Source organism: Pongo abelii, chromosome 10, assembly GCF_028885655.2.
Source record: "Pongo abelii isolate AG06213 chromosome 10, NHGRI_mPonAbe1-v2.0_pri, whole genome shotgun sequence".
NCBI classification, from domain to species: Eukaryota; Metazoa; Chordata; class Mammalia; order Primates; family Hominidae; genus Pongo; species Pongo abelii.
In genome coordinates, this window is record NC_071995.2 from 32,676,289 (window position 1) to 32,703,704 (window position 27,416).

General features: G+C 42.6%; 1 protein-coding gene across 2 annotated transcripts in view; it reads right to left on the bottom strand.

The window, feature by feature from the left end:
- Nucleotides 1–26,959, bottom strand: part of DENND5B (DENN domain containing 5B) — a 191,347-nt gene extending 164,388 nt beyond the window's left edge. The window contains exon 1 of one of the 2 annotated variants that reach the window (XM_002823082.6): nt 26,454–26,959. In XM_002823082.6, coding sequence (XP_002823128.3) covers nt 26,454–26,580 — 127 coding nt within the window. In that variant the 5' untranslated portion in view covers nt 26,581–26,959. The remainder of the gene's footprint in view (nt 1–26,453) is intronic. The other variant, XM_024257191.3, reaches the window with a different exon arrangement.
- Nucleotides 26,960–27,416: the final 457 nt, after the last annotated feature.

Here is a 27,416-nt window from a genome sequence, read left to right on the forward strand (position 1 = left end):
TTTTTTTTTTACATACACATTTTTAAACATATACCTAAGGCCAGAGAAAAAGGGAAAAGTATAATGAACTCCCATGTACTCACTACCCAGCTTCAATAATTATCAATAGTTTACTATTCTTGTTTTATCTACTCCCCTCCCAACTTTTTAAGACAGGGAGCAGGCTTTGAAGTATTTTAAAACAAATCTTAGACATGATTAGATGAAAATTTCTGGCTAGCAAACTAAAAAGTTTTTTGTTTTGTTTTTGAGACAGAGTCTCGGTCACCCAGGCTGGAGTGCAGTGGCACAATCTTGGCTCACTGCAACCTCTGCCTCCCGGGTTCAAGCGATTCTCCTGCCTCAGCCTCCCGAGTAGCTGGGACTACAGGCGCATGCCACCGAGCTGGCTAATTTTTGTATTTTTAGTAGAGACGGGTTTTCACCATATTGGTCAGGCTGGTCTTGAAATTCTGACCTCGTGATCCACTCGCCCCGCCTACCAAAATGCGGGGATTACAGGCATAAGCCACCGCACCCGGCCTCAAACTAAAAAGTTTGTTTTGTTTTGTTTTTTGAGACGGAGTTTTGCTCTGGTTGCCCAAGCTAGAGTGCAATGGCGCAATCTTGGCTCACTGCAACCTCTACCACCAGGTTCAAGCAATTCTCCTGCCTCAGCCTCCCAAGTAGCTGGGATTACAGGCACCTGCCACAAAGCCTGGCTACTTTTTTGTATTTTTAGTAGAGGCAGGGTTTCACCATGTTGGCCAGGCTGGTCTCAAACTCCTGACCTCAGGTGATCCACCAACCTCGGCTTCCCAAAGTGCTGGGATTAAAGGCATGAGCCACCGCACCCAGCCTCTAAAAAGTTTTAAAGTCATTTGTCTTCTTTTGCTTAAAACGTAAGATATTAAAAATATTGAGATATTAAACTTAACATCTAATATAGTTCAAATTAGAATCCAGCCAGGCACAGTGGGACACACTTGTAATCCCAGTGCTTTGGGAGGCCGAGGCAGGAGGATCACTTGAGCCTAGAAGTTCAAGACCAGCATGGGCAACAAAGTGAAACCCTACCTCTACAAAAAAAGTTTTAAAAATTAGCCAGACATGGTGGCATATACCTGTAGCCCCAGCTATTCGGAAAGCTGAGGTATAGGATCACCTGAGCCCAGGAGGTCAAGGCTGCAGTGAGCTGTGATCGCTCTACTACACAGCAGCTTAGGCAACATCTGTCTCAGAAGAAAAAAAAAAAGAAAGTGACTATCTCACCAGAAGCAGAACCCACAGTATCTGATTCTAAGACCAGGTTCTTTTCCTCAGAAGACATACTGCCGCTTTAAAAACTTGACTACATCACAAGACCTCTTGGACTTCTGAACCTAGTTCAATAAACAAATAAATGTTTAGATCATACTCGTTTTGTCAAACAACAAGAAATAAATTTCCTGTATAACTTTTAACTCATGAGAACCTGACATTTTCTCAAATGTTGTGTCATACACCAGAGTAGAATCTGTAAATTAATCAAACCTCTTCCTGCCATGGGTAAAAGGACAGACCTTTCAACAAGTGTGCTTTCAAGGAGACCAATTTAATTAATTGACGGCTATGTATTTTTCTAAGGTCAGAACTACAGTCCCCATATGCAGAGAATACATTATTGGGTACAGCTGAAAACTGGGTCCTTTTAGCATAGCATCAATAAACAGAGTACTGAAAGCCAAGGGTTTTTTTTCCTTTAGAGACTGGGTCTTGCTTTGTCAACCCAGGCTGGAGTGCAGTGGTACGATCATAGCTCACAGCAGCCTTCAACTCCTGAGCTCAAGTGATCCTCCTGCCTTAGCCTCCTGGGTAGCTCGGGGTACCGGCACCTGCCACTATACCTGGCTAATTCTTTAAAAATTTTTTTAGAGACACGAAGTCTTGCTTTGTTGTACACGCTGTTCTTGAACTCCTGGCTTCAGGTGATCCTGCTGTGTGGACCTCCCAAAGTGCTGGGATTACAGGCATGAGCCACCATGCCTGGCCAAGTTCATTTTTAAATTCTTTAGTAAGAAAGTTTAGAAATGAGAGATAAAATGTAGCATCTGCCCCTATCAGCAATGATAACCAAGTCTTCTTGTTATCGTAAAAAGGCAATGACTTTTTCCCTAATTCTAAGAAAAGGAATCCTGATTTTTTTAAAAATGTGCATAAAACTTAAGGTTACAATTTTTAAAATTATTCTGAAACATATATTATTATTTTAATTACGATATCTATATGGCTTTAATTTTCTATTCTTTAGAAAATTATTACTTTCTTGGGTCCTATGGGTTTCCATAAAAGGCCATTCTTTTTTTTTTATGTGACTATTTCTTTTTTTTTTTTTAATTTTTATTTTAAGTTCCAGGGTACAGGTGCAGGATGTGCAGGTTTGTTACATAGGTAAATATGTGCCATGGTGGTTTGCTGCACCTATCAACCCATCACCTAGGTATTGAGCCCAGTATGCACTAACTATATTTTTCCTAATGCTCTCTCCCCACATCCCAACCCCCAACAGATCCCAGTGTGTGTTGTTCCCCTCCCTGTGTCCATGTGTTCTCACTGTTCACCTCCCATTTGTAAGTAAGAATATGCAGTGTTTGGTTTTCTGTTCCTGCGTTAGTTTGCTGAGGAAAATGGCTCCCAGCTCCATCCATGTCCCTGCAAAGGACATGATCTCATTCCTTTTTTATGGCTGCACAGTATTCCATAGTATGTATGTACCACACTTTTTTTAACCAGTCTGTCATCGATGGGCATTTGGGTTGATTCAATGTCTTTGCTACTGCAGATAGTGCTTCAGTGAACATATGCACGCATGCATCTTTGTAACAGGATGATTTATATTCCTTTGGGTATATACCCAGTAATGGGATTGCTGGGTCAAATGGTATTTCTGGTTCTAGATCTCTGAGGAATCATAAAAGGCCATTCTTTTTTTTTTTTAATTTTATTATTATTATACTTTAAGTTTTAGGGTACATGTGCACAACGTGCAGGTTTGTTACATATGTATACATGTGCCATGATGGTGTGCTGCACCCATTAACTCGTCATTTAGCATTAGGTATATCTCCTAATGCTATCCCTCCCCCTTCCCCCCACCCCACAACAGTGCCCAGTGTGTGATGTTCCCCTTCCTGTGTCCATGTGTTCTCACTGTTCAATTCCCACCCATGAGTGAGAACATGCGGTGTTTGGTTTTTTGTCCTTGCGATAGTTTGCTGAGAATGATGGTTTCCAGCTTCATCCATGTCCCTACAACGGACATGAACTCATCATTTTTTATGGCTGCATAGTATTCCATGGTGTATATGTGCCACATTTTCTTAATCCAGTCTATCACTGTTGGACATCTGGGTTGGTTCCAAGTCTTTGCTATTGTGAATTGTGCCGCAATAAACATATGTGTACATGTGTCTTTATAGCAGCACAATTTAGTCTTAATACAGCTAGCTGCCAGGATGATCCTTTTAAAACTAAGTCAGAGGTCTCTCCACCCTATTTAAATCGGGCAATGGCTCCCCCAGTTCTCTTAAAGTAAAAACCAAAGTCCTTCCAACAACATAAGGCCCTTCATGATGGGGCCTCCTGTGGCTTCCCCTTCTCTTATTCATTCCTCTTGTTCACTCCTCCAGACTCTTTAGGGTTACTTGAACTTACCAGGTGACCACCTGATGTTTACTTTGGGATACTTTTCCCAAATATCTACTTGGCTAACTCCCTTACTTTCTTAAGTCTTTGTTCAAAGATCACCTCTCAGTGAGGGCTACCCTGAACACCTTGTTTAATATTGCAACCAGCTCCTTTACTACCAAAAAGAGAGAGTAAACTATGCTTAGTGAACTCATCTCACCTAGCAGAGACCGTGAAAGAAAGTACTAAGATCAGAGGGAGTATTCTCACGAGAAAATAGAATAGATTTGCTGGAACCTTTGTCAAGATCCCAGTTATGTTCAGGGATTTAAAAAGAGAACTCCATATGTAAGGGATGAAGAAAAGAGGAGATCAGTTACCAAAAAGGATCTATACTCAGGATCTGTCCGAGTCACAGATACTAAGCTGCACCATACTCATGTACGCGTCTCAAGGGGGCGAAGCCCACCATTTAAAGCACAGCAAAGCATTTCCTTATCCACACATCGCAAAAGAGAAACAGCAAGAAAATATATCCCAGCTCAAGCACAGCATACACAAACACACTTCACAATAATTTCCTCAGCCAAGCATGGTGGCACACACCTATAATTCCAGCTACTTGAGAGGCTGAGGAGGAAGGATCACCTGAGCCCGGAAGTTCAAGAACAGTCTGGGCAACATAGTGAGACCCTGTCTCAAATAATAATAACAACAATTTATGCTCCACATGCCTGCAACAGTTCATCTCTAAGAAAAGGGGCTTGAGACTTGATGCTTACGTTAAAAATACATACACATATTTTGAAACCTGATTAGCCAACATCTAGCCACCTCAATTTATAGTAAAGAGGACTCCTAAAACTCAAACCCGTTTAGCATAACATAAAGTGACAAATAGAAAACCTTGCCATTTCCAGGAAGAACAAAAAATCAATAATTTATTCAAACATGCATTGAGCGCCTACCATTTGTCAGGCCTGTGACAGAAGCCAGTATGGCATTAAGAGTGTAGTAACTACAGTCAAAATGAGGTATAAATACCAAACACATGAGCATTTTTTCCCTTTGTAATAGATTCATCAATCATGCTGACAATGGCTATATATTCTGGAACTTTCTCCTTAAGTTTAAGCCACATCATTCATTCAACAAAGTTGCAGTGAGCATCTATTAAGTGCAAGCACTGTAGTAGATGCTGAAGGACTACAAATATAAATAACATGTTACATTAATTGGGTACTTCCCATATACCCCAGACTCTACACATTATCTCATTCATCAACTCAGCAACCATTATAAATTAAATACTTCCCTGTTTTAGAGATGATAAACTATTATGCTAAACTGTTTCCCTCAAGTAGCTTCAAGTCTAGAAGTCAGAAAGACATGCTTAGAAATCATATTAATACTCTCTGGCCAGCCCTACTTCATTACCACCCAAAAGTCCAATAAATAAAAATGGCAATTTATGTACCCAGAGGTAGAGTACACACATTTCATACTACAGAATTGCTTTCTAAAGGATAAATTTAAATTAAAATAAATGGGCTGGGCGCAGCGGCTCATGCCTATAATCCCAGCACTTTGGGAGGCCAAGGCAGGTGGATCACCTGAGGTCAGGAGTTCCGAGACCATCCTGACCAACATGGAGAAACCCCATCTCTAATAAAAATACAAAATTAGCTGGGCGTGGTGGCGGGTGCCTATAATTCCAGCTATTAGGGAGGCTAAGGCAGGAGAATCAGTTGAACCCGGGAGGTAAAGGTTGCGGTGAGCCGAGATCGCACCATTGCACGCCAGCCTGGGCAACAAGAGTGAAACTCCGTCTTAAAAAAAAAAAAAATGAAATAAAATAAAATAAAAGGCTTGTAGTTGTATATTATCTGTGTAATGATAACAATTTTGTAAGAAAAATAAAATGAAAGCAAATAATAGAAAATGAAAGCAACTAATGACTAATTTCTAGCTTCTTCCTTTCTAATCTAAAAAAGCTGCTCTGTAATAACTTTAATTACTTCAGTGACAAGACTTCTAATTCTGTCCAACTCATTTCTTCCTAACACATGAGAACAAAACCAGGTGACTTGTACAAAATGAAACTATTTTAAGTATTCATCTATAAACTGCTTTCCTTTTTCTTTTCTTTTCTTTTTTTTTTTTTTTTTTAACAAATTCTAAATACTTACGTAGATAAGGCTTCCTCTGCCCCCAAGCAAACTTTCTGCATGGTAACTGCACCTAGCTTGGTGAAACAGATGGAGAGCCTGCAAAGTCTACAAACTTTTTGTTTACAAGGTGGCAAATGAGTTCTACTGACCATCAAAGTCAGATAGGTTTCTGGGAAGTACTGACCCTAGGGCCATGTTTTTTCACCTTGCAAAGCCAAAGCAGACAATGGAGTCAAAGCTAAAAGAAGAGAAGCCAAAGGAAGACTGGACTTAAACATGAAAATCCATATCATACAAATTTATAACACAAACAGCCCACCTTTTTCAACACCGCCATCACAGTGTTAAACCACAAAAATGGAAAGACTGATCCTACTCTTTCTAAAACCTAAATCTATCACTCAACTAGGTAAAATCTCAGCATTTTTTTAATGAACTCCAACTGCTAACCTCCTTTGGGGGTAAAAACAAAAAAACTGAGGATTCCATTCCTGTGTAAAGCAGAGAGTTAATGTAAGAAGATCATACGTTAATTGTAAAGACAAAGCAGCAAAGTTTCTTCCTGAAACGGAAGCAAGAACACCTAAGTGAACTCAAGTTACTATTCAGTACAAAAAGCAGTCTTATGAACTTTGAGAGGAGTTTGTAAGACCAATTTTCAGAAACATTTTTGAAACCTAGATAAATCTAGTATCAATGATCTGAAGATAATTTAATTTTTAAAAATAAAAGGATTATTTACCGTCTCTCTTGATCTACATCCTAAATGATTTCAAGAGATCTCTTGGAAACTAATAAGAAACATGCAAATGCCTTTTGCAAATAAAAAAATTTAAGTTAACTTTTAATCATATGCTCTCTAAATAAAAAAAAAATTTCTTTAATGAAAGTGGGCCGGTTGTGGTGGCTCATCCCTGTAATCCCAGCACTTTGGGAGGCTGAGGTGAGTGGATCACTTGAAGTCAGGAGTTCAAGACCAGCCTGGCCAATGTGGTGAAACGCCATCTCTACTAAAAATATAAAAATTAGCTGAGCATGTTAGTGCACGTCTGTAATCCCAGCTACTAGGGAAGCTGAGGCAGGAGAACTGCTTAAGCCCAGAGGGGCAGAGGTTGCAATGAGCCAGAATCACACCACTGCACTCCAGCCTGGGCAACAGAACAAGTCTCCAGCTCAAAAAAGAAAAGAAAATGAATGTTACTGTTTAATGACTAGAACAGATTCATAATTCAGAGATAAAATATTATATATATACACATTAAAGCATAATAAAATGTAGTGATTAGCCATTATTTGTAAGTGAATTTGAGTATCCATAAACTTTACCTTGAGTATCTACTCTTTATTGATTACATCCTCAGCAACAAGAAAACAAAACAAGGGCAACCCAATGCAACTACAGACTGGCTGCCAGAAGGTAACAGTATGTGAGGATCTAGTGCAAACAAGGTAGGAACTGTTAGAGTCCATGAATATTTCAGAAGAATAATGAAAAAGTGTGCCAGATGGGTTCACTCGCAGCTGGCTAACAACATTTCTAACCAAAGCCTAATGCTTCCTTACATAATTTATCATGCACTTTTCAGCTCCCTTCCACTACCACCCCCCTCTTTTCATTCTACTTATTATTATTACTATTATTATTATTATTATTTTGGGACAGGGTCTGGCTCTGTCACCCAGTCTGGAGAGCAGTGGCGAGATCTCTGCTCACTGCAACCTCCAACTCCCAGGCTCAAGTGATCCTCCCACCTCAGCCTCCAGAGTAGCTGGGACTACAGGTAGGTACCACCTCCCTTGGCTAATTTTTGTATTTTTTTTAGAGACAGGGTTTCACCATGTTGGCCAGGCTGGTCTCAAACTCCTGACCTCAGGTGATCTGCCAGCCTTGGCCTCCTAAAGTGCTGGGATTACAGGCGAGAGCCACTGTACCCAGCCAAAAGCCACAATTTTTTAAAAGCACAGTGGCTCATGCCTGTAATCTCAGCACTTTGGGAGGCCAACGAGGGTGGATGGATCATGTGAGGTCGGGAGCTCAAGACCAGCCTGACCAACATGGAAAAACCCCATCCCAACTAAAAATACAAAATTAGCCAGGTGTGGTGGCACATGCCTGTAATCCCAGCTACTTGGGAGGCTGAAGCAGGAGAATCCCTTGAACCCAGGAGGTGGAGGTTGTGGTCAGCCGAGATCACACCACTGCACTCCAGCCTGGGCAACAAGAGCGAAACTCTGTCTCAAAAAAAAAAAAAAAGAAAAGCACATAAATCACATATTGCCTTTTGTTATTTCAAACCAATCATTTTATTTACCCTCACTCATTGTTGAGTAGCAAGAATGGGCCACGTAAACCAAAGTCCTACAGCTTCATTGTTACAAATCTTTCTGATGGTGCGTAAAACAGACATTCCTCAGAAAGTCCTATTAAAAATGTCTGAAACAGAGCAAATGCTTAATTTTCTTGATAATCTTGAAGATAGGATGTAAAACAATAACAAAATAAATATCAAATCCCCAAGCCCTTATTTTTGTCACTTTTACTCTTTCTCAAAAAAAAAAAAAAAACTCACGAGTTACTAACACATAGCCAATGAAATCAGTCTCCTTTCCTCTGTCCTTGTTTCTCTTCCTACTCTATTTTAGGCATCTGAAAAAGTATCTAAAAGGTGTTATCTAAAAAGTGCTTATTATAAGAAGGTTAAAGCACTGATTCTCTCTGAAAATAATCTCCTGCTCTTGTATGACACCCTCTGAATCTGGATTTTAACTTCTCATACCTAGAGACAACAAATAGGGAATAAACAGTTGAATCTCTCTTGGATTTCCTTATCCTAGAAAGCTCTAATTGTTAGCCTCTCCCAAAATATACCATTTTAGAAAACATAATTAAATAGATTTGGGGGACAGGAAAGCATTAAGGAAGAAAAAGACTTTTTAAAGAAAAAATATTTACAAAACTCATGCCAATTAAATCTGAATGTTCTCTTTAATTCTAAGAGCATCTTTTAAAGGAGCTTAAAGCTTTATATGTTGCTGTGTAAGGAAACCTGAGCAGACTGGAGAAAAGCTCAAAGGCCTATCTATAATCTCATCACAAAGTGACAGGGTCAAAAGGCAGAGGTCAGGGAACAGGGTACAAAATAGTTCCCACACTTGAAAGAAAACTGTATCTCATTAGTTCAGAGACATTAAAAAATATTCAATTGTATTACTAAAATAATATGACAATTTATACTTTAAGTCCCAAGGCAAATTTGAATATTATGAAATAATGTACTTTTAAGTGCAAAAAATGTAAGAAGTTACCTCTTCTACATTTGAAAAAAACACCAATCTCTCGCTCACACATATAACAGTGCTTCAACTGTCCCTCAAAGACTGATGTTCAGATAAAAGCTGTCACCTGATCTATTCAACAGAGTTCAATAAGGCACTGAAATAAATACTGAATGTGCACACACGTCAACAGACATTTCATATCTGGGCCGCTGCCTCATAATGATTCAACAAGGTATGTCTACTTCATGGCCTTATGTTCACATTCAGAAAAAGCTAAATTTTTATTCTTGCTTAAGAGATTTCATTCCAGGGAAAAGTGAATGTAATTTCATTCAATGTTCATTAAGTAGGCTCCACATTTGCGCAGGAGACTCTTATAATGACTCCATGATTCTTCAATGGACAATAAATCTACAGAAGCTCTGGGGTCTAGGGCATTTGCTGGCTATCCCTCTACCACTTCTCCTACTCTAACCACAAATTTTGTGTTCTAAGTGACAGAGAGGGTGATAGAGGTATCAATGAGATAAAGAGAATTCTGGCCAGGCACCGTGGTGCACGCCATTAGTCCCAGCTATCCCACGAGGCTGAGGCAGGAAGATCCCTTGAGCCCAGGAGGTTGAGGCTGTAGTGAACTATGATGGCCTGTTGCCTGTTAATAGCCACTGTGCTCCAGTCTGGGCAACAAACGGAGACTCTTTATCTCTTAAAAAAAAAAAAAAGGCACAGTGGCTCATGCCTGAAATCCCAACAGTGGGAGGCCAAGGTGGAAGAACCATTTGAGGCAAGGACCATTTGAGACCAGCCTGGACAACACAGTGAGATCTTGTCTCTACAAAAAATAAAAAAAAAATTAGCCAGGTGTGGTGGCATGTGCCTGTGGTCCCAGCTACTCGGAAGGCTGAGGCAAGAGAACCACTTGAGCCCGGGAGATCGAGGCTGCAGTGAGCTGTGATCGCGCCACTGCACTCCAGCATGGGTCAGAGAGTGAGACCCTGTCTCTAAAAAATAATAATAATAAAAATTTAAAAGGGAGGTGGCCAGGTGCGGTGGCTCATACCTGTAATCCCAGCACTTTGGGAGGCCAAGGCGGGTGGAGCTCTTGAAGTCAGGAGTTCGAGACCAACCTGAGTAACACAGCAAAACCCCGTCTCTACTAAAAATACAAAAGTTAGCTGGGCGTGCTGGTGCGTGCCTGTAGTCCCAGCTACTCGAGAGGCTGAGGCAGAAGAATCACTTGAACCTGGGAGGTGGAGGTTGCAGTGAGCTGAGACTGCACCACTGCACTCCAGCCTGGGCGACAGAGCGAGACTCTGTCTCAAAATAAAAAATAAAATAATAAAAGGGAGGTGGAGGGGGAATTTTGGAATCACCAGTATGGTTCTTAAGTTTTTGTTTTCTACCAACTTCTATCCTCTCCATACACTCAATACTTTAATTATTTCCCCACTGGCCCCATCCACCAGAAACAAGATGATTTACAAGTGGTTCACTGTAAACGAGTCCTATCAGTCCTTCACTATGAAGAATATACAAGATTTTACATTCTAGTACACACAGCTTTCATGTATTTAATTAAAATCAGATTGTAGCTAGAGCTGCCAATGAAAAAATGAAGCACTGCCAGACAGGAGTGAGAATAACCAAAAATAACCTATTTTCGCATAGTCACCTCAAGGGTACCAATGCCTGTGTTTTAATTAACTGTGAAATCACAGTCATTGTTCTAGTGAACAATGGCACAAAACAAGTTAAGTCCGGTGTGAAAGTTCATTTTCCTGGAGCTGAGCCAGAATATTTTGAAATCCTGACAAAAGTTTATTTATTAAGAAAATACATACACTTGAGACAGGAGATAGGAAATAGTTTTAAACAATCTGTTATCTTGTTACCCCAGCCATTTACATTTCCTTAAAAGTTAGAGTTGAAGTTGAGGATAACTTCACCTAAAAATAGAAAACACTGTGGTTCTAAAAGTAAATTACCTACAAGCTTTAAACCTATAACCAGCCATAAATTCCTACTGCTCAATGTATTCTTATTAAAGTTAGTATCTCATTCTCATAGAATTCCAATTGATAATGTTGGTGCTGATTCTTGCAACAAACGAGGACTTCTACATCAGGGAATTACGTAAGAGTAGATTGTGACTACCCACTACCCCCTTCAAAAACAAGTCACATCTCTGCCCAAAGGAAACAATTCCTTTTTGCTGTTTCAGTCCTGATCTACAGCAATAAAAAATTGATATAAATTTAATATCTAGAAAGAATATCGTTAGACTAGCAGATTGTCCCTGTTTTCTCAAAGGACCACAAGAGAAGGAAGAGGAAGAAAACTGAACAGATACCGGAAATAAAAGGTACTAAACCTGAAAAGGTGTGAGATATAAGAAATTGCCCAGTTTCAGGCTGGATGTGGTGGCTCACACCTGTAATTCCAGCACTTTGGGAGGCCCAGGCAGGATAGCTTGAGTCCAGGAGTTTGAGACAGCCTGGGCAACACGGTGTGACCCCATGTCTACAAAAAAAATTTAAAAATTAACCAGGTACATATCACGGCACGGTGGTACATGCCTGTAATATCATCAGCTACTTGGGAGGCTGAGGCATGAGAATTACTTGAACACGGGAGGCGGAGGTTGCAGTGAGCCAAGATCATGCCACTGCACTCCAGCCTGGGCGACAGAGCAAGACTGTCTCAAAAAATAGAAAGAAAGAAAGAAAAAAGTTAACCAGGCATGGTGGCACATGCCTGTAGTCCCAGCTACTCATGAGGCTGAAGTGGGAGGACTGCTTGAGCCTGGGAGGTTGAGGTTACAGTGAGCTATGACTGTGCCACTGCACTCCAGCCCGTGTGACAGAGCAAGGCTCTGTCTCCAAAAAAAAAAAAAAAAAAAGAAAAATGAGGCCGGGCACAGGGGCTCACACCTGTAATCCCAGCATTTTAAGAGGCCAAGGTGAGTGGATCATTTGAGGTCAGGAGTTCCAGACCAGCCTGGCCAACATGGTGAAACTCTGTCTCTACTAAAAAATACAAAAATTAGCCAAGCGTGGTGGCAGACGCCTGTAATCCCAGCTAATCGGGAGGCTGAGGCATCAGAATCGCTTGAACCCAGGAGACAGAGTGCGTTGCAGTGAGCCGTGATCATGCCACTGCACTCCAGCCTGGGAGACAGAGCAACACACCATCTCAAAAAAAAGTAATAATAATGAAAGATAAGAAAGAGACAGAGAAAAGAGAGAAAGAAAAGAAAAAAGAAAATAAGAAATTTCCCAGTTTCTGCTAGAAATGAAGGTAACTGGAGGATTGAGACAGACATTTCAAAGAGTTTTTTCAGGCCAGGCATGGTGGCTCACACCTATAATTCCAGCACTTTTGTAGTATGAGGAGGGAGGATTACTTGAAGTCAGGAGTTCAAGACCAGCTTGAGCAATAAAGCAAGAACCCATCTCTAAAAAAAAAAAAATTTTTTTTTAATTAGCTGGTCATGGTGGCACACAGCTGTGGTCTCAGCTTCTCAGGAGGTTGAGGCAGGAGGATCACTTGAGCCCAGGAGTTTGGGAGATCAAGTCTGCAGTGAGCTATGATCACACCACTGCACTCCAGCCTGGGCAGCAGAGCGAGACCTTATTTCTAAAAAAAAAAGAAAGAGTTTTTTCACTATAAGGTTTTACATAATGATACAAGAACTTTTTTGTCAAAAGAATATTTCTTCTTCTACAGGTTCTTCTCAAAAAGGGACAACCAAAAGAGCAATAAGAGATGGCATCATGAGGACCAAGGTGAAAATAAGGGTGATCTTTGAAGAAGGGATTAGAGAAAAAAGTACAAAAGCCTGGTCTATGAGCAATCTTGTGTCAAGCTGTACTGAGGAATTAAGATGATCAGAAATTTACTTAATTTACATTATCACTTCTACATTGATGTTTTCTCAAACTATAGGATAATTTCCTGTTTAAATAAATGACAGAGTATGTTGTACTAGAAAAGAGGAAGAGAAGGGAGGGGCAAGAAAATATAGTCTACAAAGCAGAAACCTGGATTCTCCAGACATGGACAGGAAAAAATTAAGCAAAATTAAGTGGATTTTCATCAGAAGGTCTCTGGGAATCTACAAAAATAGATTTAAACTTAAAAATATTTAAACTTAAAAATATCTTTAGGCCAGGCACGGTGGCTCACGCCTGTAATCCCAGCACTTTGGGAGGCCAAGGCAGGCAGATCACGAGGTCAGGAGATCGCGACCTTCCTGGCTAACATGGTGAAACCCCGTCTCTACTGAAAAATACAAAAAATTAGCCAGGCGTGGTGGCAGGCGCCTGTAGTCCCAGCTACTCCGGAGGCTGAGACAGGAGAACGGCGTGAACCCGGGAGGCAGAGCTCGCAGTGAGCTGAGATCGCGCCACTGCACTCCAGTCTGGGCGACAGAACAAGAGTCTGTCTCAAAAAAAAAAAAAATCTTTAAACTGGGTTTCACAGTTTAAAATCTAGAGTCCACAAACTATATTTAAGGATTCAGCACTTTAGTCTTCACAGCAAGATTGAATGAAAAAATTCTACAGGGTCCAGTGCAGTGGCTCACACCTGTAATCCTAAGCACTTTAGGAGGCCGAGGCGGACTGATAGCTTGAGCTCTGGAGTTCGAGACCAGCTTCGGCAACATAGTGAAACCCCATCTCTACAAAAAATACAAAAATTAGCCAGGCGTGGTAGCACACACCTATAGTCCCAGCTACTTGGGGGGCTGAGGCAGGAGTACTGCGTAAGCCCGAGAAGTGGAGACTGAAGTGAGCCAAGATCATGCCACTGCACTCCAGCCTGGGGGACAAAGTGGGACCCTGTCTCAAAAAAAAAAAAAAAAAAAAAAAACTACAACCCTAACATTATTAACTCCATCACATTTTTGTTTGTTCGTCTTTAGCACACATCCCCTTTTGGATCATTTTTTATTGTAATTTATAAATGCCCTTTCCAAAACACTGTCACATTGTATAATTGAGAAAAGTATCTAGAAACAATCCAGATCAGCAAAAGTATTGAGACACACACTCCCATGGGTGTTCTCAGATAATGCACAAAATAGTTTTCTAGAGGAAAGTAAAGCAAACAGACTGACTACTTCTGCAGTGATATTCCTAAAAGGCTTTATTAATATGTGGAAACTACTCATAGCTCATCAGTAACGGTAGCTTACCAGTAGCATAAAATAGATTTCCCATTATGTATGGGGCTATGCACAATTACTGGTTTGATGCATATAATGCCACCTTTCTCTCCCACCCAATAAAAGCACATAGGAATGGAACTGAATAAAAATAATATCATTAGAGGGAAGACCTTGAATCCATTCCACTTATTTTAAAATATATATCATAACCTCAGTATGTCTACTACTGTTAATAATTACTAGTGACCTAGCTCATGAATGGTAGGCCCATTAATGTGTCACCACCCAGCAGTTGAGGACAGCTGGTCTGAAGGACTCAGGGGCAGCAGGGCATAGAAAAAAAGGCTAGTTTGCAGCCAGACAGCCTGGGATGGAATCCGAGCTATGGCCTTTCCTGTCTTTGGGCAACTCGCTGAATGTCATCCTTCTCATCTATCAAATGAGAAAAGTAATATTTTCAAGTTATTATGAGAATTAGCATTTATAAATCACCAACCACAGTTCATGCCTCATAAACGTTAACTATTTTCATAGCATCATAGAATAAGGGTGACTTCCTGGGATTACTTCTGACTTAATAATGCTAGCACATATCTTTGAAAGTCATTTAAATAAAGCATTATTTCAAAATTAGCTTTCTGCATGAGTGATATACACAAGTTTCTAACAGAAAAATAAAAGGTAACCCAAGAAACCCATGTTAGTAAAAATAGTTACGAGAGTTAATTTCGAATAAAGTTAGTAAAGTCATAGATTCTTGGAAAAGGTGCAGAACATCTGAGAAAGCCAATCTTCCGGCCTCTTCTATCCTCAGGATGTGCTGTCTCAGCAGCAGATAAAATACTAATACTTTCATTCCTAGAATTCTCAGTTCTTACCTCCTCACACTCAACCAGCCATTGCTACATTTTGTTTGAAAAGTAATGGAGGCCAGGCGCAGTGGCTCACGCCTGTAATCCCAGCACTTTGGGTAGCCGAGGGGGGTGGATCACCTGAAGTCAAGAGTTTGAGGCCAGCCTGGCCAACAAGCTGAAACCCCTTCTCTACTAAAAATACAAAAATGAGCCAGGCGTGGTGGCGAGCGCCTGTAGTCCCAGCTACTTGGGAGGCTGAGGCAGGAGAATCACTTGAACCCAGGAGGCAGATACTGCAGTGAGGCAAGATCGCGCCACTGCACTCTAGCCTGGGGTTTTTTTTTTTTTTTTTTTGAGACAGAGCAAGATTCTGAGAAAGAAAAGAAAAGGAGAAAGAGAGAAAGAGCGAGAGAAAGAGGGAAGGGGAGGGGAGGGAAGGGAGAGAGGGAGGAAGGAAGGAAGGAGGGAGGGAGAGAGGGAGGGAAGAGAAAAGAGAGAAAAGAGAAAAGAGTAATGGGGAAAGACAGTCCCATACCAAAAGTTTTTGGAATCTCTGGCCAAGAGGACCTTACATGGTGCCATCTTAAAAAGTCAAGCCTTAGGTAGAACAGTGCATTGTAAAGCACAATAGGAGAGTATAAATAGAAAATATATATATATATAAAATATATATAGGATTAAACTTTATTGAAACAAAAAGAACTGTACTGGCTGACTGTGCCCAAAGCTGATGTAGGTGCCATGAAGAACGAATCTGTAAATGCAATTTCCTAAGATATTCCTTTAAAACCACAACTGAAGCTACAAGTGCTCTTTAGCACAACCACGTTCTGAAATTTAATAAACACTACCCATCATTTATGTGCTCATCACTTGGCACTAGTTTATAAATAAATAAGACATGTTTGCTTAAAAAAAAATCAAAGCCTTGTTGGTACCTGCACGCTTGCTTGCATATACCTGGTAAAAATGGTTAATTTTATTTACTGTATCTTATTTGAAGAGGGAAGGAATAGGCTAATACATTTTATAGTTGAAAGAAATTTTATTAGCCCTTCACAAAGCTGTTTAGATACCTTTTTTTAAAAATCATTTATCCATTATCTTGCTTTTTCATCAATCTCAAGCTTCCCATTTTTAAGGAAACTCTAGCTTCCATTTAGGGTTTTTATTTATTTTATTTTATTTTATATTTAATTTTGGAGACAGGGTCTCACTCTGTTAACCAGGCTGGAGTGCAGTAGCGCAATCTCAGCTCACTGCAACCTTGACATCTTGGGTTCAAGCGATTCTCATGCCTTAGCCTCCCGAGTAGCTGGGATTACAGGCAAACACCACCACGCCCAGCTAATTTTTGTATTTCCAGTAGAGATGGAGTTCCGCCATGTTGGTGAGCATGCTCACAAACTCCTGACCTCAAGTGATCCACCAGTCTTGGCCACCCAAAGTGCTGGGATTACAGGGGTAAGCCACCACGCCTGGTCCATTTTAGAGTTTTTAAAATCCACACATAGGCCAGGCATAGTGGCTCACCCCTGTAATCCCAGCACTTTGAGAGACCAAGATGGGTGGATCCCTTGAGCTCAGGAGTTCAAGACCACCCTGGGCAACACAGACCCCATCTCTACAAAAAAAATTTTTTTTAATCAGTCAGGCATAGTGGTGCACACCTACAGTCCCAGCTACTTGGGAGGCTGAGGTAGGAGGATCACTTGAGCCTAGGAGGTTGAGGCTGCAGTGTGCTGTGATTGCAGTACTGCACTCCAGCCTGGACAATAGAGCAAGACCCTGTCTCACTCGTTATAAATAAACAAATAAATGTAATATTTATTTGTTATAAACAAATACCTAAAAGTTTGAATCTTATTCTAAATACAAAGGAAGTTATTAGAGAATTTTAAGTAGAAAAAAATTATTCTAAGATCTCACTGACTATATTTGGGAACTGGCAGTGTCATCCATACTACAGTAATAATCTAGAGATTAGTATGGTAATTTCAAACAGGAACCCCTGGGTCCTTAAAAGTCCATGTAGATAATAATTGGGAGTCCATTAACTGACATTAAGATTTCAAAATGCTTCTTAAAAATTGTAGCTTTCAGTCAGGCACAGTGGCTCACGCCTGTAATCCCAGCACTTTGGGAGGCCAAGGCGGGCGGATTACCTGAGGTCGGGAGCTCGAGACCAGCCTGACCAACATGGTGAAACTCTGTCTCTACTAAAAATATAAAAAAAAATTAAGGGGACATGGTGGCACATGCATGTAATCCCAGCTATTCGGGAAGCTGAGGCAGAAGAATCGCTTGAACCTGGGAGGCGGTGGCTGCGGTGAGGCGAGATCGCACCATTGCCCTCAAGCCTGGGCAACAAGAGGGAAACTCTGTCTCAAAAAAAAAAAAAGTAGCTTTCCTGGAAAGGGAACTGTATAAACTAATTGATTTTCTCCCTTTCCTGGTGGCTGATTTTCTAATTACTTAATCGCTCGTCATGTGGTACAGTTATCCCTCAGTATCTGTGTGGGATTGGTTCCAAGACTCCTAGGATGCTCAAGCCCCTTACATAAAATAGTGTAGTATGTACAGATAACATACGCACATTCTCCCATACACTTTAAATCACCTCCAGGTTAGTTATAATACTCAGTACGATGCAAATTCCATGTAAATGGTTGTTATGCTGTATTGTTTAGGGAACAATAGCAAGAACAAAAAACTTGTACATGTTCAGTACAAATGCAACCACAATTTTTGGTTTTTATTTTTTTGGAACACTGTATTTTCAATTTGATGATGGTTTAATCCGCAGATGTGGAACCCACACACATGGAGGGCTGACTATACATGTGGTGTGTACTGGTCCTCTTGTTCTATGACATTTAGGATTAATTTTTTTTTTTAACAGATAAACTTAGCTTTTTTACTCAAAAACAATTTCAGGCCCCAAGGGTGGTAGTTAGAAATCATTCATCTCATTTAACCCTTTTCAAGACAGACGAGAACACTGATGCCTGCAGCTGTCACAAGTGACAGGCCAGGACTGGAATCTCAGCTTCTTACTGTGCATCCAGCTCTAACTGCTGTACTCACTGCCCTGCCAGCTATGGTTTCACAAGCATTCATACATTCCTTTAAAAAACTATAAACTCACCTAATGACAAATTATTTATGCTAAGAAATGATAAAACACAGTAAGAAGAGCAAAGAGGTTTTTTAAAAAGTTAAAAGTGGTATATTTCATAGTAAAAGCCTTTATACAGTAACACCTTACCTTTAAAAATATTCATTGACAAAAGCAAAAATATCGTTAAATATATAATTTTCTAAATCTAAATCTGTGATGAATGAATGAGGAAATGCATGCAAGAGAAATTACTAGTGCTGACCAAAGAAGAAACAAGCTAGGTCAGGTCATAAAGGCCTGCCCGACAGTGTCACCTTTAATATCTTTCCCATATATAGGAATAAAAAGATAATTTCATTTGACGATAAGGTTACCCATTTGGGATCTATATACTGGTAGATTTTACAATCTGTATGATACAGCGTATGTTACTAGGGAGACAGCAAATATAGTGGTTATGGGTATGGATGAATTATGTCAGACAGATCTTCAATCCAGGCTTCTTACTTATTATAGGAACTGGAGTAAAGTAGTCATTCTCTAGACTCAGTTTCCTCCTGTGTACAAAAGAGAAAACAGGCCAGGCGTGGTGGCTCACGCCTGTAATCCCAGCACTTTCGGAGGACAAGGTGGGTGGATCACAAGGTCAGGAGCTTTAGATAAGCCTGATCAACATGGTGAAACCCCATCTCTACTAAAAATACAAAAAGTAGCCAGGTGTGGTGGCGTCTGCCTGTAATCCCAGCTACTCAGGAGGCTGAGGCAGGAGAATCGCTTGAACCTGGGAGGTGGAGATTGCAGTGAGGAGAGATGGTGCCACTGCACTCCAGCCTGGGTGACAGAGTGAGACTCAGTCTTTAAAAAAAAAAAAAAAAAAAAAAGAGAGAGAGAGAAAACAATGCCTATTTCCTAAGGTTGTTGTCTGGACTGAATGAGGTACTGACTATAAAGAATTTAGCACAGTGGCTGGGTGGGGTGGCTCACGCCTGTAATCCTAGCACTTTGGGAGGCCGAGGCAGGCAGATCACCTGAGGTCAGTTCAAAACCAGCCTGGCCAACGTGATGAAACCCCGTCTCTACCAAAAAATACAAAAATTAGCCAGGCATGGTGGCACACACCTGTAGTCCCAGCTACTTGGGAGGTTGAGGCATGATTATTGCTTAAACCTGGGAGGCAGAGGTTGCAGTCAGCCGAGATCACGCTACTGCACTCCAGCCCGGGCAACAGAGCAAGACTGTGTCTGAAAACAAACAAACAAACAAACAACAACAACAAGAATTTAGCACAGTGTCTGGCATGTGGAAAGCACTATATAAATGTTGGCTATTTTACTATTTCATCATAGATTCTTATAGGACAGCGGCCATCACTTACATATGTACTCCAGAATCTGACACACTGTAAGCATTTAACATTAAACAATCCAAAATATAATAGCTAGTTATGGTTTTACCAAAAACAAAATTTAGGTCATTATTAAACAAAAATGCTAAGGATCAGGCATATGGCATGTTTCCTAAAGCATCCTGTATAGAACCATCCCTACCATTCAGTAAATTATAGAAGAGGAAAATGTCTTCTTCTGTATGAAGCTTTACGGAAATCATGACTAACAATGCATTGTATTCTAGATATTTACTTTTATTACTCTGAGAGTATCTGTGACCAACAGTGGAAATACAAGCAAAAGGATGTGCACAGGAATTTTAGGACAGTCTGTCTTAACACCTTAGCAGCAAACAGAACTTCTACTCCTCCAGCCTCCTTTCTCTCTCCCTGTCCCCTTTTCTTTCCCTTTCTCTCCTCTCTCAAAGACACTATGTCTTACCCTCTTCCCCTCCCTTGTCTTCCCAGTTGTCTATGCTGGTGTGTCCTGCATTAACAAAATGGGCCATAAGCCTGAGCCTTGGGGTTATCACAGAGAATTTAGCTTCACTCACTCTTGGGCCAATTTCACTATAAAGAGTTTTATTTCCAGTAGATTTCCAAAATTAAATGATCATTATACCACAGTGTCTTAGTCTGTTTTCGTGTTGCCATGAAGAAAATACCTGAGGCTGGGTAGTCTACAAAGAAATGGCTCAGCCGGGCATGGTGGCTCACTGCCTGTAATCCCAGCACTTTGGGAGGCCAAGGAGGGGTGGACTGCTTGAGCTCAGAAGTTTGAGATCAGCTTGGGCAACATCTTTGGAGAGATGGCAAAACCCCATCTCTACAAAAAATACAAAAATTAGCCAGGCATGGTGGCACATGCCTGTGGTTCCAGCTACTAGGGAGACTGAGGTGAAGAACTGCTTGAGCCCAAGGAGATTGAGGCTGCAATGAGCCAAGATTGCACCACTGCACTCCAGCCTGGGTAACAGAGACTCTGTTCCACACCCCCCACCCCCCCACCCCCACCCCCCAAGAAAAAAGGAAGAAAAAGAAATAGTTTGCGGCTATACTACACAAGAGGCATGGCGCCAGCATCTGCTTCTGGTGAGGGCTTCAGGCTGCTTCCTCTCATGGCAGAAGGCTAACCAATTAGAGATCACATAGCAAGAGAGAGGAACGAAGAGGGTAGGGGAGTGGTGCCAGACTCTTTTTAACAACTAGCTCTTGTGGGAACTCATAGAGGGAGAACTCACTCATTACCTCTAGGAGGGCACCAAGCCATTAATGAGGGATCTGCCCCCATAACCCAAATATCTCCCAATAAGCCCCACCTCCAACATTAGGAATCAAATTTCAACATGAGATTTGGGGACAAAGAGCCAAACTAGCACACAGCAACCAGATCTTGAATCTTCTTTGGCCTCATTAAAATGAAGGCTGATCCCTGTACTACTCCTTCTCCAGCCCCCGAGCTACCCGGGGCAGACCTTCCAAACTCCCAAGAATCTATTGTGAGCCAAGGATGTCAACAAAGCTAACAACTGACACAGTACCAACGGTATTTGGATCAGGGCAGCTTCTATCCCAACTAAGCCTATACACCCAGCCACTGTTTTTAAAAAACACACTTCAGCACAGTCTTGACTATGACATTCAGTCTGGAATAAGGGCAATCCTGAAATGCCTGTTGAATGAGTCAAGCTCATCTTTTTTCTGAGTTTAAATAGAATAACTATGGAGCATAGTGGACTGGAACCACCAGGCACTAGTCAGGTGTCTACTGCTGATCAAATGTAATCTGACAGGGCCCTTAATCTCTGAGCCTCAGTTTCTTTACCATAAATATGTCTAAGGTCCCTTCAAGAACTAATGTGACATGATATTCTGTCAGTCTTGACTAAATCTTATGCTTATTTGAATTCAGATCATGGTCTCCACTGTCTCTAGGCTCTTTTGAAAACCACACCCGACACAACCAAAGCTAAAAATAGCTAGAGAGAGACACTAAGGAAAAGATCTAAACAAAGTTCTATGGCAGAGATCTCATCCATCAAACTTCAACTATATAGGAGGGCTGAATCCAGGCTACCAAGGGAACACTTTAAGAATATTCTGGTCATCACATAATTTGTAGACTCATGTAAACTTATATTCATTCCCTTATTAAACACTGTGTACTGTATATAAGACACTATGAAAGAGGCAAAGTCCCTTCTCTCTTGAGGGCTTGTATATTTATGTTACTTAATAAAGGCCTTATTATGTCCTTCATTTTCCCATTGCTCAAAAGATTGACTGCTGTAAATTAAGCCATGTGTATTCCTACAGCCAGGTCTTAAAGGAAATAAAAGCTATAAAATAAGATTTCAAAATGATGTCTGCCTTCCCTGACATCAACTAATTGCATGATTTACCTCCATTTATACCTCCTTTCTTCTACATGCAATAAAGAATCCCACTTTGAAACCTTTTCCTTATCTTTAATATTTAAAGGGAATTTAAACATTTCTCCCAAAGGATGTTTTGTTCATGGGCAAAGTGCCTCTTGAAAATATACAGTGAGTAGGAGAAGCACTACAACTACGATGTGGTAAAGAAAGGACAACAGGTAATATATCAGTATATACATGTGGACATCACCATAAAGTTTCTAAGTCCTCCATTTTAAAATATATTTTTATGTATATAGTTAAATTATTTTCAGCTATTAAGAGATCTACGTATTTGAGATGAAAGAAGTCTCTTCCATTGCTGTTTAAGCTTGGTTTTACTAGGAGTGTCTAAAAACCATTTGAAGCCTTGATAAGTTTTATTATAAGGTCTTAATCTACTTAACTGTTGCTGTGTTTGATTTCAATGTCCCACCACCTGCAGAGTGTGAATTCTAGGAATACACATGTTAAGAAAGTCTATGAAGCAACCGGTAGAATTTATGTTTAATAGAAGTCAATTAAGACCTTCTAGAGGCACGGTGACAACTTGCTACGAAAGTGTGATAAAGACAGATCAGCTCCAGCAAGGCAAAATAGAAACTTAACTATCATTAACTTTGAAATTAATGCAGCAAAACAGAAACTACCTTCTGGCTAATTTGCCTAACACAGTTTCATGATCCCCAAATGTTGCTCTACGGAAATAGTCAAGAAAATTCTTAGTTGAGAACATGATATGACATTCTACTGTTTTCCTGCCATGTCACTATCCACACTCCTCAATCTCCTCGGTTGTCTCCTCCTCATCCTCCCCACCTATGCATGCTAGAATGGCCCCAGGGCTCAATCATTTGCATGTCCTCCTCTCTTTTCTATCTATACTCAACTCTTAAGTAATTTCATGGCTTTAAATTTATACCTACAGTCCAGATCTTCCCCCAAGAGATGTCTTGTCTATGTGACATCTCCATTTGAATGTCTAATGGACACATCAAACTTAATACATCCAAAACTGAACTGATTTCCAGTCTGATTCTCCATCAGTCTCCTTATTTCAGGAGAGAAGTTTATAATTGTTCAGTCCAAAAATCTTGGAGTCATCTTTGACCACTTTCTTTGAATATGACTACCGTATTAATAGAATTCATACATATTCATACAAATCATCAGCAAATCTCGTTGGGTCTACCTTCAACATTTATCTAGAATCTGAGTCCTTCTTGCTACTTCACCAAGCCAACAATTTCTCTCACCACAGATACTTTTTTTTTTTGAGACAGAGTTTCCCTCTGTTGCCCAAGCTGGAGTGCAGTGGCACGATCTCAGCTCACTGCAACCTCCACCTCCTGGGTTCAAGCGATTCTCCTGTCTCAACCTCCGGAGTAACTGGGATATTACAGGCGTGTGCCACCATGCCCAGCTTTTTGTATTTTCAGGTGAGACGGGGTTTCACCATTTGGCCAGGCTGGTCTTGAACTCCTGACCTCAAGTGATCCACCTGCCTCGGCCTTCCAAAGTGCTAAGATTATAGGCGTGAGCCACAGCATCCAGCCTCTCACCTCAAATACTGAAAGAGCTCCCTAACTGGTCTCTTGCCTCTACCCCTGCCCTGATATAGTCTACCCAACATAGCAGCCACAACAGTCGTTTTAGAAGGCACATCAGATCTTGTCATTACTCTGCTCAAAACCTTCCAATACTTTCCCATCTCAGAGTTAAAAGCCTAACAACTGCATGAGGCCCTATACAATCTCCCCTGCCCTTTCTCTTTGATCTTACCTACCACTCTCCCTCTCCCTCAGCTCCAGCCATACTGGACTCCTTGCTGTTACCAGCACAAACTAGGGACTGTCCCACTCAGGGTCTTCGCACTTGCTGTTTCTTCTGCGTGAAATGCTGTACCCCCAGGTGATCCACCTGGCCTGCTTCCTCATGTCCTTCAAGGCTCTGCTCAAATGTCACCCTCCCTGTGAGGCCTTCCCTAACCATCTTATTTAAAATCACAACCCCACCATCCCCCCACTCTGCTGGCATGTCCCTAAATCCACTCCACTGCTTTTTTTCCTCATAGCACTTATTAACATCTGGAGAACTATATACAGTTGGCACTTCACGTGGACTCTGCATCCACAGATTCAACCAAGCACAGATTGAAAATGTAGTTAGGCCTACAATGGTTGCATCTGTACTGAACACGTACAGACTTTTCTTGTCATTATTCCCTAAACAATACAGTATAACAACTATTTACATAACATCACAACGTAATAGGTATTATAAGTAATCTAGAGATGACAAAGTGTACAGGAAAATGTTCATAGGTTATATACAAATCCTACAACATTTTAAGAGACTTGAGCATCCGAGGATTTTGGTGTGGGGGACACTCTAGAATCCATCCCCCATGGTTACGGAGAGATGATTGTATTTTCATTATCTCTTTACACCAGAAGGTATGCTCCATGATGGCAGGGATTTCTGACTGCTTTCTTCACAGCTGTCCCCAGTGCCTAAAAAACCGACTACAGATAGACGCTTTCAAAACTGTTTGTTGGATGAATGATACTGAAATATTACAAGGCAAAATACATTACCTGAATACATTAAATATGAGAAGCAGAAATCCCAATCACCCACACTCACACAGTTTTGCAAAGACATCATAGTTTGTTTCTTAAAAATGCATTAAAGTCTAATTGATGGTTTTGTTAACATCACTCTCACTGTGCCTAAAGAGTCCTAGGTCATACCTAAAAGGTACAGTTTTAGCTTCAGTAGGCAAATGGAGAAGAAAAATACAGGCTTTTTTCCTTTCATCAGTCATCACTGACAGAAGGCCTCCAAGTGACCCTGGTGCCACAAATGTTTAGGATCTTTAGGGAAGAAAGGAGTCTAGAAAAGTAAGAATATTCCTTCACCAATCTCGAGAAGAATCTCTCCAAATCTCTCTGCAGACATTTTTTCTTCATATCCTTTAACAAAGCCATTCTTAACATGTACATGAAATCTTAGTTGAAGAAACAATGTGATTACATAATTACACATACAGAAAAACCTGGTATTCTATTATCTCTCCAAATTTTTTTTAACTAAAACTAGACTTATAGTTTTTGTTGAAAATGTTTTGTGTTTCTACCTCCGAAGAATACGAAAAAAAGAAAATGTTTTGCTCTGAAGCTGAGTTAAGAAAAAGATAGCCAAGACGTGGGTTGATGGGGACTGTATTTTAAGGCTGAACAGTTTTGTTTACTATTATTATTTAATATATTCTTCCCAGTCTCCCCACCCCCACCAAAGGAAAAGCGAAAAATTTACGTTAGTGCAATCAATAAGGAATTATTTGTCCAAAGGAAGTTGTTCTGAAAGGCTATGACCTAAGTCTTTAACACTGACACAGAGTTCAGGCGGTAGATGTCACTTCTCTCACCCATTTAACAACAACAAATCAAGATTCAGATCCCGCGGAGGCAAGCAGAAAGGAACAGGCGTGAAAAATGAAATCAGTTTTTTCTCCCCGGCCTCCTCTCGACACTGCGCACTCCGCTGCCCTCCCCCCTCGCCCTTTAACGGCCCCTTTTAACGGCGTCGTTTCCCCAGCACAGCCCCGCACTGCGCCATCAAATCAAATGAGTCAAGCGGAGGGACCGGTATCCCTCCGGGAAAACCAGGCACTAACACACGGTACACCCAACTGAGTTTAAACTCGGGAACAGTGTAGGCAGTGTCAACAAAGCGCGGTGCTGGGTCCCGAGCGTCCAAAGGTCCCTCCCAGCTCCTAGACGCGGCCAAATCCACAGGATTCCAAAAGGTGACTAGGCCGGCACCGCAGAGCGGCAGGCGGCGCGAAGGGCAGAGTCCAGGATGAAGTCCGACCGGCCCCCGCCCAGCGCTGGCTCCGCACTGCCACCGGCTCCTCCGCGGACGCTACACCGGCGGGAGCCGAGCTGAGTCCGACTCCCCCTCTCCCGAAGAGGCCCGAGAGCCGCGTCACGTGCGGGGCCGAAACTTCGCGGCCGGGGCCGGGTGGCTGGCGGGTGGGAGGCAGGCACGGCGGCCGGGGGGCAGCCCGCGCGCCCGGTGAGTCACTGGCCGCCTCCGCGTGCCGCTGCAGGCGAAGGGGCCAGCGCGCCAGGCGGGGACCGTGCCCTTGGGGCCACCCCCGCGCCTGTTATTAATAACCCAGCGCCCGGAGGCGAAAGCCCCGGTGGGCGCAGCCGCACAGCCCGCACGCGGAATAAATAACAATGTCATTAAATCGCGCCCCAGCGCCCGTTCGGCCAGAGAGCGGCGGGAGGGCGCCACCGGGAGCTGACTTTGTCTGGAGCCCGCACCCCGCCTCCCGCGCGACCCCGCAGCGTCCCCCGCGCCCCTGAGGGGACTCAGCGCCGCCGCAGCCCTGGCCTTACCCGCCAGCTCGTCAGGCTCCAGCCCGCTGTCTGCGTCGATCCCGCACAGCACGAAATAGTGCGCGAAGCGGCAGGCGGCCGGGGAGGAGCCCGAGCTCGGGCCGGGCGCCGCGCCGCTCCCGCTCATCCCGGCCGCGCTGCTCCAGGGGCCGCCGCCGCCACCCGGGAAAGCTTTCCGTGGAGGCTGCAGCCACCGCTCCGGCTGTGGTCTGTGCGCCAGCCCTAGGGCGACACTGGCGCGCCCATGGCCGCGCAGCCGCCTCTCGCCGCCACAGCCTGCCTCCTCGCTCGGCGCGGGGGAAGCGGCCGCGGGCTCGCGCGCGGCGGGTCCGAAGCCCGGCCGGGTGGGGGAGGGGCACGGGGGGAGTGTCGGCCTGAGAGGCCCTCGCCGCCGCAGCTGCGCTCGCGAGCTGAGAGCCTCCGCGTCTGGCGCCCGCGGGTCAGCTGAGCGGTGCTCGGGCTGTGGGAGCGGGGGGCGGGCGGGGGCGCCGGGGCTCGGCGCGTGCAACGGTGAGGTGTGGGGGGCGCGCTCGCGAGGGACGGAGGCGCGCGCTTCTGGCGTGCGCGCGCGCCCAGCGGGCTCGGAGGCCAGGCCTGGCGTGGGACCGCATTGGTGCCCACCGGCCCCGGCTGCGGCATCGAGGGCAACCCTGCAACACCCCTCCTACCCCTGGCCAGCCGATAAGAGGGCTAGCCTCAGTGTGGGGGTTTGTCTTCTAAAGGGGTTGTCACCCATCCTTATTTCTTTTAATGCAGCTTTGGGGAAGGTGAACAGCCGCTCTGAGATCATTTCGCATAACGGTCTGAACTATCGTCTTTTAAACTGTGACCTGTGTGGGGGTGCCTGTCTCACTTTAAGGTCCTCCCTTCCCCCAGCCCTCACCCCATTTAGAGGCCATCCTTAGTGACTTAGTGACAAGTCAACGGTGAGGGGGAAAAAACACAACTCAATACCCACAAAGC